A 12,874-nucleotide genomic window follows, 5' to 3' on the forward strand; every position below is an offset into this window, starting at 1 on the left:
GGCCCAGTTGGTTAAGCATCTGACTTCAGCTCAGGTCATGATCTCAGGCTCCTGGGGTCAAGTCCCGCATTCAGCTTCCTGCTCAGTGAAGAGCTGGCTTCTCCCTTTCCTTCTGTCCCCCGACTCATGCTCGCTCTCTCTCTCTCTCTCACTCTCTATTTCAAATAAATAAATCTTTAATTAAAAAAAAAAGTGCACAGTCTCAGCCAGTTCATGGGCTCTGCCCTGTTACCTTAAAATGCAAAGGGTTGTTTTATGTTTGTTTGTCTTATTAGAGAGTTTTAGTTTTTTAACAAATTCTTTTGAATATGTAAGAGTGCACAGACTGAAAAAATTTTTTTCATAAAATCCAGAAAGACTCACAGTGAAAGTGCATCAGTCCCTAGAGGTGAAAGCTGTTACTCCTTGAGTTTTATTCTAGAGCTGTTTTATGCATGTCAGAACATCTATTTGTACCACCTCTCTTTTTTTTTTCAACATATTGTTCATACTGCTCCGCTGCTTTCTTTTTTCATTTTACTATATCTTAGAGACTTTGTTCCATATCTCAACATATATCTCTACATCCCGTTTAATGGGTGGCATAGTATCTGCCCAGGATGCATTTGTGGCTTGTGTGAAGTATCCAGTGAAGTGTGACTCCATCCTGACTTCTTCCTCATCTAACACATTTCACAGGGAATAGGGAGTCTTGTCTTCCATTCTTTGAATCCTCTGAATTACCTGGCCCATGTTGGTATGTTTCTGTCAGTTTCATTTGATCTTAAGTATATCCATCACTCACTTACACAAACATGTCTATACTTCTCTTTTCCCACAGGATTCCAGTCTTCATAAACTCAAATTATTACTTTTCTCTGTAATTCCCTTATTACTCACAAGTTACTCAAAGATATTCTCTTGTTTTAGTAATACCTTACTGTGAAATGTTACATACATAAGTGTGTATAAAACATATTGACAGAGTTCAGGACATGCTACCCCGTAATATGGTGCCTAGGCATACTGAATATTTCAAGCGGAAGGAATTTGAGAAAACAGGTACAGGAAGGACTCTTTGACCTTCTCCTGAAGCAGGTCCTAAGACCTTCATGTGAGAAGTGCCATCCCTATACACTGAGGAAAGGATCATTTTTATCTCCAGGAGGGAGGACACCCCCTCCCAAGAGGAATTTGAATGAACAGGCCTTGCTGAATTTCCCCGTTTACCACACTGAGTTTTTACCCCCCTTGTCCTATCACATTTCTCCATGACTTTACACTCTTTGCCAAACCCAGCACAAAAACACACAGTTTTAACTACTTCTTCAGGTCTTCATTTCTTTATGAAGGCTCCCATGTCATAAAAAATTTATATTAAATAAATTTGTATACTTTTCTCTTGTTAATCTGTCTTTTGTTACATAGACCTAGCCAAAACCTAGGATAGAAGAAGACATTTTTTCCTACACTATGATATATATATATATTTTTTAAATATTTTATTTATTTGTTTGACAGAGATCACAGGTAGGCAGAGAGGCAGGCAGAGAGAGAGAGAGAGAGAGAGAGAGAGAGAGAGAGAGGAGGAAGCAGGCTCCCTGCAGTGTAGAGAGCCCGATGTGGGGCTCAATCCCAGGACCCTGGGATCATGACCTGAGCCGAAGGCAGAGGCTTTAACCCACTGAGCCACCCAGGCACCCCTACACTATGATATATTTAAGGAAAAAATTAAAACATAAACACTAGAAGCCTTCTGTCACCACCCCCCTCCAGGTGCCCTTCCTCTATCACATGATGGTCTCTCCCCCGAGAGGTAACTGTGGTCCCAAATTTTACAGTAATCATTAGCTGGCTTTCCTTTTGTCAGTGGTTCTGAAGCTTTAGTGCATCCAAATCATCTAGAGAGCCTGTTAAAATACAGATTGCTGTGCCCATCCCCAGCTTCTGATTTAATAGATGTGGGCTGGGGCCCAAGGATTTGTGCTTCTTATAAATTCCCATGTAATGCTGATGCTGCTGATCTCAGGTCTATACTTTGAGAACTATTGCTTTATCTCAAAGATGCTCCTGACTTGTGTGTGCTGACTCTTGGGTTCCCCTAGAACCTAGCCACTCAATACATACATCTTAAGCATCTCCCTACCTTCTTCCTCTACTCTAGTTCCTATACGGAAATTATGAGCATTCAATCTTTGCTAAATATTTTAATTGATTGTGGTACATGAGCACCCTCCATTTTTTTTTCTTTTCTGTCGGTGATCCCATTTATAAGTTGCTTCTCATTTGTGTTGTGTGTCTATGATTTTTAGTTACTAAAAGAAAGGGGTATAAGCAGCATGTACATGTCTTATTTGTCTAGTCTGGAAGCTCTTTGGAAGCAGAAGCCAAGTGAAGGTTCTGAGCATGCCACCCCAAAATACACTGCTTTTTGCATATTCATTATTTTAAGTTGAAGGCAGTTGAGAAATAGAAGATGCAGGAAGGGTTCTGTCACATTGCCCTTTCTACCTAAAAGCAAGTCATAGAATTTTCCTTGAGAAAGGTGCCCTCCTTGTACCAGGAAGAGAAGACCGTTCTTATCAGCAGAGCCAGGGAGTCAACTCCACTCTGTACAAACAAGCATACTAAAATAACCCTTATCTCCCATTAGTTTCCCCCATGTATGTCCTAATCACTGCCACAGCTTCTTGTCCCCAGTCCAAGCCTGTTTTTCTTGTCAGATCTCTACAATCTGTCATTCGTTGGTTAAAAAGGTGTATTAGCTTTGGGGCCTAATAGCCCCTTTGAGTCTTCCTTTTCCCTCTGAAGATTCCTGTGTATGTGTAAAAATATATTAAATAACTTTGTATGTTTTTCTCCTGTTAATCTGTCTTATTATGGCAGTTTAATTCTTAGGCCAGCCACAGAATTTCAGAGGGTAGAAGGAAGTTTTTGCTTCCCTACACAAGTTTAATTTCCCTTTGTAGTCCACTTCCTCAAGTAAGCTACGGGCCACAGTTTGCAAACTCAGCCACTGATAGAGGCCATAAGGCAGTGTAAATAAGTGAAACTTGCCGAGGGAAATTTTACTGATCTGGAGACCACATCCTGTAAAAAGGGCAGCTGTTACTTGGATTTAAGCCAATCTCAAGTTCGTTGCTCTCCAATTTTCCCAGTTTCCCAGTTGAGAAACCAGAAATAATCTCAAATAAGTCGACATTTTAAGTACCCAGAATAGACACAGAGATTCCATACAGAACACATGTATAGAACCGAGATGGAATCCATTCCATGTTTCAAGACCTTTGCAGTGGGTGGGTGGGTGGATGGATGGATGGATGGATGGATTGGTGAGGGAGTCATTAATGAATGTGGGTATTGGGGCAGCTCTCTGGGGGAATGAAGGGATATGCCCAGCCCTGTGCAAGGGGCTTTACCTACCTTATCTCTTTTGACTTTCATAACACCACCACAGGGTAGATATTATCATTCTTGTTTATTTCCACTCTCCTCGCACAGATAAAGAATCGGAGGTTGAGAAAGGCCCAGGATCACATCATTAGTTTTCTTTATTTATAACCTACGTAATTCTTTTTTTTTAAGATTTTATTTATTTATCAGATAGAGATCACAAGTAGGCAGAGAGGCAGACAGAGAGAAAGGGGGAAGCAGGCTCCCCGCTGAGCAGAGAACCTGATGCGGGGCTCAATCATGAGATCATGACCTGAGCGGAAGGCAGAGGCTTTAACCCACTGAGCCACCCAGGTGCCCCTAACCTACCTAATTCTTAAAAAAGGATTTTATTTTATTTTATTTTATTTTTTTTTTTAAAGATTTTATTTATTTATTTGTCAGAGAGCGATCACAAGTAGGCAGAGAGGCAGGCAGAGAGAGAGGAGGAAGCAGGCTCCCTGCCGAGCAGAGAGCCCGATGCGGGGCTCGATCCCAGGACCCTGAGATCATGACCTGAGCTGAAGGCAGAGGCTTAACCCACTGAGCCACCCAGGCGCCCCTTAAAAAAGGATTTTAGATGAGCTCATATGATTTCAGCTGGCTTTTGAGCCTTGGATTCCAGATAGTTCTCTTATACCAAATTGCCCCCACCAAGGGAATCAGGTTCTCAGAAGGCAGGTAGGGAAGGCACCAGTAGTTCAGGGAAGAGGTCTGATTGCTTGAAGATCTTAGTAAACAACTCACAGCATTGTGCCCCTCAAGTATGTCAGCCGGTACCGAAGAATTAAGACACACAGGATCTCTTGCCATCTTGATAAGCCCTCCCCACTTCCTCCTACGTCACTGCTTACTACCCTCTTAGAATTCAAGATTTCTGCCTACCAGCCTTGGAACCTACTTCATCCTAATTCCCTTCTAGAGCCCAGTGGGATAAGGACAGACACAGATACAGGAGCTGGTAGGTTGGAAAACATTTTATTGGTGTTACTGAGCCCCAAGAGAGTGTTTATAGAATGGTGACCAGAGAGCACACTAGCCCCTCTTCCAGTGGGTGTCAGCAGTGCTTGGTCTTGAAGGGAATAGTCACTGGGCGTCAGGAGTTGCACTCCTCAAACCCTTCAGCTGGAGGGAGAGAGGGTGTGGTCAGATTGGGGACCCTTGGGTGCAGGGAGCTGGAGTCTCCCATGAGTAAGCCCAGGACAGCATGGGGCAGAGATAGGAATCCCTGCCTTGCTCTGAGTTCTCATTCTCTAAATACAGTAGCTGATACTTCCCTTAGCTCTAGTGAGAGGACAGTTTATCCTCTGTTACCCATCCTCACCCTTCCTCCCACATCATTGGCTTCTTCCCTCCCCACCAACTTCTGTCCTACTGCCCATCGCCTCTTACCTTAGGAAAGGCATCCCAGTTGAGGAAAGGAAGTTTCCTTTTGATAGACTAAAAGAGGAAAAAAGAACGAGAGTGATGTGATACAGGGCAGGTGAGCGCAGATCAGTGAGTGAGCTCTCTGGAGTGGCGATGGTGTTATCATTTACAATTAGAGGAAGGACTAGTATTTCCTGAGCCCTTACTCTGTGTCTGCCTTATACTAACTGCTCCATAGTCTTGCTTTCATTTGGTCTGCACAGCTACCTTTTGAGGTAGGTCCTGTCAAGCCCACATCAGAGACGAGGAAGCTGAGGCTCAGAGGTAGTTGTGTGAGGACACATAGCGAGCATGTGCTGAGTCACGTGACACAGGCTCCAATGCCCATGCTGTGTCTGACTTTGCCTTCTAAGTGTGACCAAGACACCTGACCTAGGACCTCAGTTTCTTCATAGATGATAAAAGGACTCAAATAAACTCCTGTCTGGTTAGCTTCTGCCTTTTCTGGAATTGTCTTTGTGGCTCTGCTCCCCCATTGCTGCATTAGGAAAATAGGTGTGGCCATGTCAGTGTCCGGAAGGAACTTTTCTTCTGTCAAGCAGGGCAGTTACTACCTCCTAGAACTCAGGAAAGAACGAAAAGGGCTAGAACTAGAAAGTGTTGACCGTCTGCTGGAGAGACCGCAGTCAAGGAGAAGAAGGGGTGCCCACACTCTTACCTCAAAGAGGGCATGCCAGTTCAGGAATTCATCGGGCTTAAAAGCCTGTGGAGACAGGGAGACAAGAGGGTCAGTGCCAGGGGAGGGCAGAGCTCAGACCCCAGCCCCCCGGAAAGGGTGAGGGGTCCACGGCAGCTTTGCAAGCCGTCTACTAAGGCATTGGTCTCCTTTATGGTGTGGCTGTTGGGGTGGGGGCAGCCCTGGAGAATGGTACTTACAGAGCGCAACTTGTCGATGTTCAGGAAATTCGCGTTAAAGGCCTACGCAAAAAGACGGGGTGTTAAGAAAGTGGCGAAGGAGCACAGAAAAGGGCACAGACAGAGGTTGGAGTGTGGGAAAACAGGGTGTTTACCTCAGGGCCTGCCGCATAATTACCAATGGTGGTTTCTTCCTGGAAAGTGAAGGGAAAAAAAACAAAAGATCACATAATGGCAAGTCCTTGTCCCCAGACCCTCTCTGCCAGCCCTGCCTTCCTCCCCAGGCCAGTCCCCAAGATTGTAGCCCATTCTCCACCATAGTGCCTCAGATAGCCTGCTCCGTTCCAATAAGACAGACAGTTGACAGCAAGGCGAAGAGGAGGGATTGGAGAGTGGCATGTGTGAGACAGAGAAGCTAAAAGCCCAGGCCTGCATCCATGGTAGGCAGCAGGTACACGGGGTGGGGAAGAGAGGACTCCTCCCAAGAAAATCAGGCTACTGTTGCTGCGCAGTTGACTTGGGGTGTTCTCGAGACTCCTACGCTGAGCACATAGAGTGGGTGGGGGAGATTGGCATGCATGTAGGAGCCAGGCTGCTGAGGTGCCCTGCCTGCCTTTAATTGATTGAGGTTGGCTTGCTTTGTGACTTTATTGCCACCAAAATCAGGGTCACCATTTCCCTCCCCCATATAGTCACTGCCCTGGACCTCAGTGCCCAGGACCTCCGTGCACCCCATCCTGTCTCTCTCCCTGCTTTAGTTGCCCAGTTTCATTGTCCCTTATTTCTTCCTTTACACAACAAAGTTCACAATTGGGTATCCTATAGGCTAGACCCAAGTTTTTAGCTCTCAGTAGTTTGGCTTGTTTTTAAGTTTGAATGAAACATTTTTAATTAGCATTAAATTCGTATTAGTATTAGTATTTAAATTAGAATTTATGTATTCTATAAATCAGATTTCTGGTTTCTTCCAAAAACTTAAAAACTCTGGCCACACTGGGTACATTTTCCTGCTTAGCAGCAGTCCGATGTACACAGACTGTCCCTTTTTAGATCAGGCAGGTTCGCTCCACCAGCCCTCCTGTTCATTGACTCCATTTGCTTGGATCCCAAGCAATTGTGTATGTGACCCCATCTCAGACTTTTAAATCTAGCATGGATGCTCTCCCCCAACCTTGGGAGAAGATGGGGCCTCCAGCTTCCTCCTGACTGGAGACTGCCTCCTAAGGGTCCTTGCTATGGCCTAGGCTCCAGAGACAGTAGGGAGCTCCCAGTCACCTGGGAGCCGTTTCCTGGGAGACAGATGAAACACAGGTGAAGCTGAGCCCAGAAGACGACCTCAGCCCCTCTTGTCTCCTCCCAGGATTCAGTTGTCTAGCCACCAGCCCCTCCAGAAAAAAAGCATCTCGGTCTACATGTCTTCCTGGGAATGCTTTATTTCCTTCCTCCTTTCTTCCTTTCCTCAGAGCCCCTGCTTTTTGTTCAGCTTCTGATAATCTCCAAAAATAGGAGCAATGCATCCAGTAATGCATTGAAGGTAAAGAAATGGAGGACTCAGCGAGGTAATAAGTAAGAGAAAGAGAATTCAGGTGATGTGCTCACCTCGGGACTACCCAGGGAAGCCCCCTGAGCAGAGTGGAGCGCCAGAAGAGAGAGAAGAACCACAGCAGGAAGAACTGGGATCTTCATGGTGTCAAGTTTGGGGTGCTCTGAGGCGGGGCCTCACCACTTGCCCTTTATATTCCCAGGGAGGTGGATATGAGCAGAAGTGGGGTCCCCACCCCACTGACTCACGCCCAGATCCCATCGCCCACCCCCGGGGCTCTGGGAAGGGGAGGTGTAGACTGTTCCCCACTTACCTTGGATTTCTCAATTCACATTCTGCCCCAGGCACTAGGAAGGTGAGATGGCAATGGGGTGCTTCATGCCAATGGAGCTGGGATGGAGACAGGTCAAACCTGTCCCTCCAAAGGGTTGGCAGTGGCACCCAAGCAACCTCTCCTTTAGCCTTTGTCTCTTTCCCTTATATCCTTCAATCTGCTGTTATAATTTGGACTTTTCCCCACCCTATCCAATTCTGTATAAACTTCTTAGACTGGCATCGAATGCTTTCCATGCTCTGGCCTTGACCTGCCTTTCTGACTTATTTTACTCCTTTGCACGTGACACTGCATTCTAGCCAAACTGGACTCCTTACCAAATAAACCCTTCTTGGTCCTCCAAGCATCTTCCCATGCCCTTGCTTATTCCTAAAATGCCCTTCTGTCATCTCCTGTTTTCAGAACCCAACATCCATCTTGGATGAATCTTCCCTGATTTTTCCCATCATCCCTCACCACCACCCCCACTCCCCATACTGTTCCCTTCTTGGAGTTGCCATGACCATTCATTTGTTTATCTCTGGAGTTGTACCTGGGATAACTTATGCTCTTATTTCTCTCTTAGAATAGTGAGTTCCTTGAAGCCGAGAACTCTCTCTTAATCACCTTTATATGCCCCTACACTTTGCCTTAGACAGAGTATAGGCGGAGCCAGCATTTGTTTGATTGGGTAAGTTAGGGTTCGAACATCCTTCCACCAAGTGGTACACTTTCCTCCTTTGGGGCTGGACCTCTCCCGTTTTCCACCTGCCCGTCTTTTACTCTTGGGTCTTCAGAGAGATGACTGTCTTGAACTACAAAGACAAGGAATAGAGCACACGGGGGTGGAGGGGGAAACTACACAAAAACACAAAGCAGGTCTTAAAGATGCCAGGTTGGAGATAGGATCTAGGTCCTGAACTTTGAGTGCCTTCTCCATTTCATGGAGTTTATCCCACCCCCTGCCCCATCCCCCAACTCAGGAGTTGGATCACCTCAAAGTGACAAAATATTCTAATCAAGTCACCTTCCCTACCATGAGGTTCAGGTGGCCCAGCCGGTTCCTGGTGTCATAGGGAGGGGCCAGGAAGTAGACTGGAGTGGCCAGGACAAAGCAAGACCTTACTTGAGAGCAGGCCTCTTTACCCCGACCTGATGCGGTGCACACAGGTGGCAGGCGTGGGGTGGAGGGGCTAGATGGCACTCATGAACGATCTTCGGGAACCCCAGAAGTTGGTGCTTCCGTTCAGTTCCCATGATACCCTCACACCCCACATGTGGCCCCTCTGTAGGCTCGGGAAGCCTCCTCTGTCTTTGTAACAGCACCTCCCACTTGGCTGGGCTACCTGAGGAGACAGGGCTCGAGGAACACTCACTAACACAAATGGCCAGGTGGCAGGGGCTATTGCACAGTCATGCTGCTGGAGGGGATGAGCAACAAAATGCCCGAGGTGTGTGGAGTACCTCTCAAAAGGTTTTCTGGAGGAAAGTTTTTATGTGTAATGGATTCTAACTGATTAATGAGCAGTGGCTGAAGGAGCTTATTAGCCAGCATTCTGTCAGCGTAGGGTCAGCTCCGGGAGCAGAAGGAGAGAAGAATGGACAAAGGAGAACTGATACTGTATAATCACCTCCACTTAGGCATGCTAATGGGGGAGCACTTTGGCCTGGGGGACCCAAAGCACCAGATGAGCCAAACACCATTATCTGATTTGCTCTAGAGTTCTTTTGTAACAAATTGACTTCCCGGTGTTTTCCTCTCCACCAAATGCTAATGCTGCTGATAATGTTAGCCAATTTATTGATATGTTATTATGTGGCTGGTGTTGGGCTAAGTGCTCTACATGAACGATCTCATTGAAATAGCACAATGATTCTATGAGGTAGATATTATAATTATCCACATTCTGTAGGCAGGGGAACCGCAGCATGTAGAAAGCTTAAGTGACTCACCCAAGGTCACACAGCCCGTGTGTGGCAAGGCCAGCATGAGAACCCTGGGATTCCAGGGCCGGCACCTGGATCGCACCCATGCTGTACTGTGGCGTCGTGTCCTCCAAAGGACCTCGCCAGCCCACGTAGCACATTGCATGAGTCAGGCCCATGCCCTGAGAGTTGGGGGGCAGGCTGCACTTAGCCCCCATTCGTCGCAACATTGGGAGAGGCACAGGAAAGGAAGGGACAGGATGTCCCGAATTCTGCCTCAGGTGTCCCTTCACAGCATGCCGCCTGCATAGCCATAGGTGGAAGCTCCTTGCATACATGCATTAATTTCAATGAGTTAACCTGTACATGTTGGGCGGAATGAACACAGAAAATTAAGAGATTAATGGCCCTCCACGAGCATATGCCCCAGAATGAACCTGCGATTGTCTCGGACTCCAGGTGCCTCTTGGAGTAGGAGCACCTTGGTGCACCAAGTGTGTGTTTAAAGACCGCCGCCCCATTCTAGTTCTGGCTTTACAGTTCGGGTGTTTAAAAATAAGTACTTCTGTATAATGCCTCTGAATATAATGTGCACAACTGAAGAAATCCATTCTCCCACTGGAGAAGAGAACTGGCTGTGCTCAACAGCTTTGTTTCCACTTGGTACCTTCCTGATGGACCCTCAAGGGCAATCTTGGCTTTACAGGATTTATGCTTAAAGTGCTAACTTTAGAATGTAGCATCTCTGTGCTGCCTCAGTGGGTTGGTTTCCCGAGTGCCTGGTCCCGTGGTTGGGCAAGTGGGAGAAGAAAAGGAGAAGGGAGTCTCACCATCCCAGGAGTTTGGGTGACGGGTGGCAGGAGAATCATTGGATTTCAACAATGCATTGGATGCATCACATGGGGTTAATGGTGTCAGGCAGAGTCACACGGCCTGGCTCTGCATCAACCCATCTCCAAGCCCGGTTGATCTTCTAGTTCCTTCTTGGAGACTACCAGTAAACCCCTGTTTTCCCACAGGCCTGCCCCCACCCCACCCCATATTTGCCAGAACTTGAGTGTGGGTAGGAGACAAGGCCCAGCCCTGATTGCTACATTACAGACACACCTAGGAGCTAGGAGCCAGACTCCTGGGTTCAGAAAGGGAATGTGGGATTTGAAGGGATGCACACCAGGGCCTTGGGACCTTGGTGAACACCTAGGTGAAAAGCCTAAAATCTTTGAAGAGAAAAGGAGCTGGGGTGTGGGGTATTGGGAGGCAGAATTCGGGACATCCTGTCCCTTCCTATCCTGTGCCTCTCCCAATGTTGCTATCACACCCAAAAAAGCAGCCATGTTGTCCAACAGGTCTGGTTTCTTCTTTGCCACCCACTTTTTGTCCCTGTGTACCCTTTGCTTATTGAACTTCTCCCAGGAAGACTTCCTGGATCAATCCCACTGAATTCTGATCCCTCCTCCCATTCTCTCATTCACAAATATTGAGCAGCTACTTTGGCTCTTGGCGCTGGGAATTCAAGATTGATAAGGTACCTGTCCTGTGGAACTTATGTTCCAGTGGAGAAGACAGATCATAGTCTAATTAAAAAAAAAAAAAGGGAATACTATAACTTCAGAGAAGGGCAAGTTGTGGGGAGAAAATAAAATAGGTTCAATGTGATTGCAATCAGGTAGGTATCCTTGGTTCCACTGGCTGGGTCGGGGAACATTTGAATGTGGACTGAAAGCAGTTAAAGCTCCTGTCTTCTGAAGACCTTGAGTTGCGGGGACAGGAAGCCACAGCATTCCTTGAGAGTGTCTCCCAACAGGTCTGGGTTGACAGGAAGAGGGAGGCCAGAGCCATATCATCCCCAAGCCACAGTGAGGAGTTGGGACTTCATTCTAGGGCTACTGAGAAACTTATCGAGGATTCTGAACATGGATCCTTCCTGGGTGGCATGGGAGAATGGATTTTAGGGAGAAATGAAAGTCAGAGGCTGCTTCAGAAGTCCAGGAAGGAGAAAGGGACATCCTACCCTTTTATTAGAGAGTCCTTTACACCAGAGGGCCTTTGCCTGCATCAAGTGGCACTTTGAACTTTAAAGGGCTGCTTCAAGCCCTTTGGACCAGGAATACCCTGAGAGTCTAGAACCATGTTGACCATCTCATCTTCTCCCACCGTCCCTTAGGGGCAGGCTGCAGGAGACCTGAGTTCCAGCTCTTTTTGCTTCATCATCCACACTCTTGGTAGCCAGCTGTCAGTCAGCCAAAGAATTGACTGACTACCCTCGGAGAGCTTGGTTCTCCTCCCTGTGGCTTCCAGGAGGTACTGCAAGGCCCTCCCTACACAGCTGAAATCCAGGACAAGGACAAGCAAGCACACCTTGGAGATGCAGCCGGTTGGGTTCCAGACCACCACAATAAAGCAAGTCCAATGAATTTTTTAGTTTGTTTTTTAAATAATTTTTAAAGATTTACTTACTTGTTTTAAAGAGAGAAAGAGAAAGCACAAGCATGGGGAGGGGCAGAAGGAGAGGAAGAAAGAATCCTCAAGCAGACTCCCTGCTCAGGGTGGAGCCTGTCATGAGACTTAATCCCAGGACCCTGAGATCATGACCTGAGCCAAAAACCAAGAGTCGGATGCTCAACCAGGCACTCCATTGAGGCAAATGAATTTTTTGGTTTCCCAGTGCACATAAAAATTACGTTTATTACTATCCTGTTGTCTAGTAAGTGTGCAATAGCACTATGCCTTAAAAAAAAAAAAACGTACAACACTTTATTGGGCATCTGGGTGGCTCAGTCCGTTAAGCATCTACCTTCGGCTCAGGTCATGATCCTAGAGTCCTGGGATTGAGCCGCATAACGGGCTCCCTGCTCAATGGGAAGCCTGCTTTTCCCTCTCTCTCTCTGCTGTTCCCCCTGCTTGTGCTTTGTCTCTCTCTGTCAACTAAATAAATAGAATATTTTTTAAAAATATGTTTAAAAAACTACTTTATTGCTAAAGAATGCTCACCATCAAGTGAGCAAAGTGTACACTTTCGGCAAAGTGTAATCTTTTTGCTGGTGGACGGTCTCACCTCGATGTCCATGGCTGCTCACTAATCAGGATGGTAGTTGCTGAAGTCTGGGGTGACTGTGGCAGTTTCTTAAGACAAACTGGTCTGCTGCATCAGTTGACTCTTCCTTTCATGAACAGTTTCTCTGTAATATGTGATGCTGTCAGGTAGCATTTTACCCACAGTAGAACTTCCTTCAGAACTGGAGTCAGGCCTCTCAGATTCTGTTGCTGCTTTATCAACTATAAGTCTATGTCATGGTCTAAATCTTTTGTTGTCATTTCAACAGTCTTCACAGCATCTTCACCAGGAGTAGATTCCATCCCAAGAAACTGCTTTCTTCGCTCATTCATGAGAAGCAGCC

At 46.6% G+C, this 12,874-nt stretch overlaps 1 protein-coding gene across 1 annotated transcript; it reads right to left on the bottom strand.

The window, feature by feature from the left end:
* Positions 1–4,370: 4,370 nt before the first annotated feature.
* Positions 4,371–7,415, bottom strand: KRTDAP (keratinocyte differentiation associated protein). The gene is made up of 6 exons (XM_047709668.1): positions 7,294–7,415; positions 5,850–5,888; positions 5,716–5,757; positions 5,498–5,542; positions 4,804–4,851; positions 4,371–4,536 (listed from the first exon to the last, which is right to left on the bottom strand). The coding sequence occupies exons 1-6, from the start codon at positions 7,378–7,380 to the stop codon at positions 4,498–4,500; spliced, it is 300 nt and encodes a 99-aa protein (XP_047565624.1). The 5' UTR covers positions 7,381–7,415; the 3' UTR covers positions 4,371–4,497.
* Positions 7,416–12,874: the final 5,459 nt, after the last annotated feature.

Source organism: Lutra lutra, chromosome 17, assembly GCF_902655055.1.
Source record: "Lutra lutra chromosome 17, mLutLut1.2, whole genome shotgun sequence".
In the NCBI taxonomy this organism is placed as follows: Eukaryota; Metazoa; Chordata; class Mammalia; order Carnivora; family Mustelidae; genus Lutra; species Lutra lutra.

Bases quoted from the DNA above. Each gene is read 5' to 3' on its own strand.
- KRTDAP (XM_047709668.1), bottom strand. From the start codon at position 7,380: ATGAAGATCCCAGTTCTTCCTGCTGTGGTTCTTCTCTCTCTTCTGGCG. The intron at 5,758-5,849 runs GTAAACACCCTG...CTTTTTGCGTAG, and splicing joins ATTATGCGGCAGGCCCTGAG to GCCTTTAACGCGAATTTCCT. The intron at 5,543-5,715 runs GTAAGTACCATT...CTGTCTCCACAG, and splicing joins ACATCGACAAGTTGCGCTCT to GCTTTTAAGCCCGATGAATT.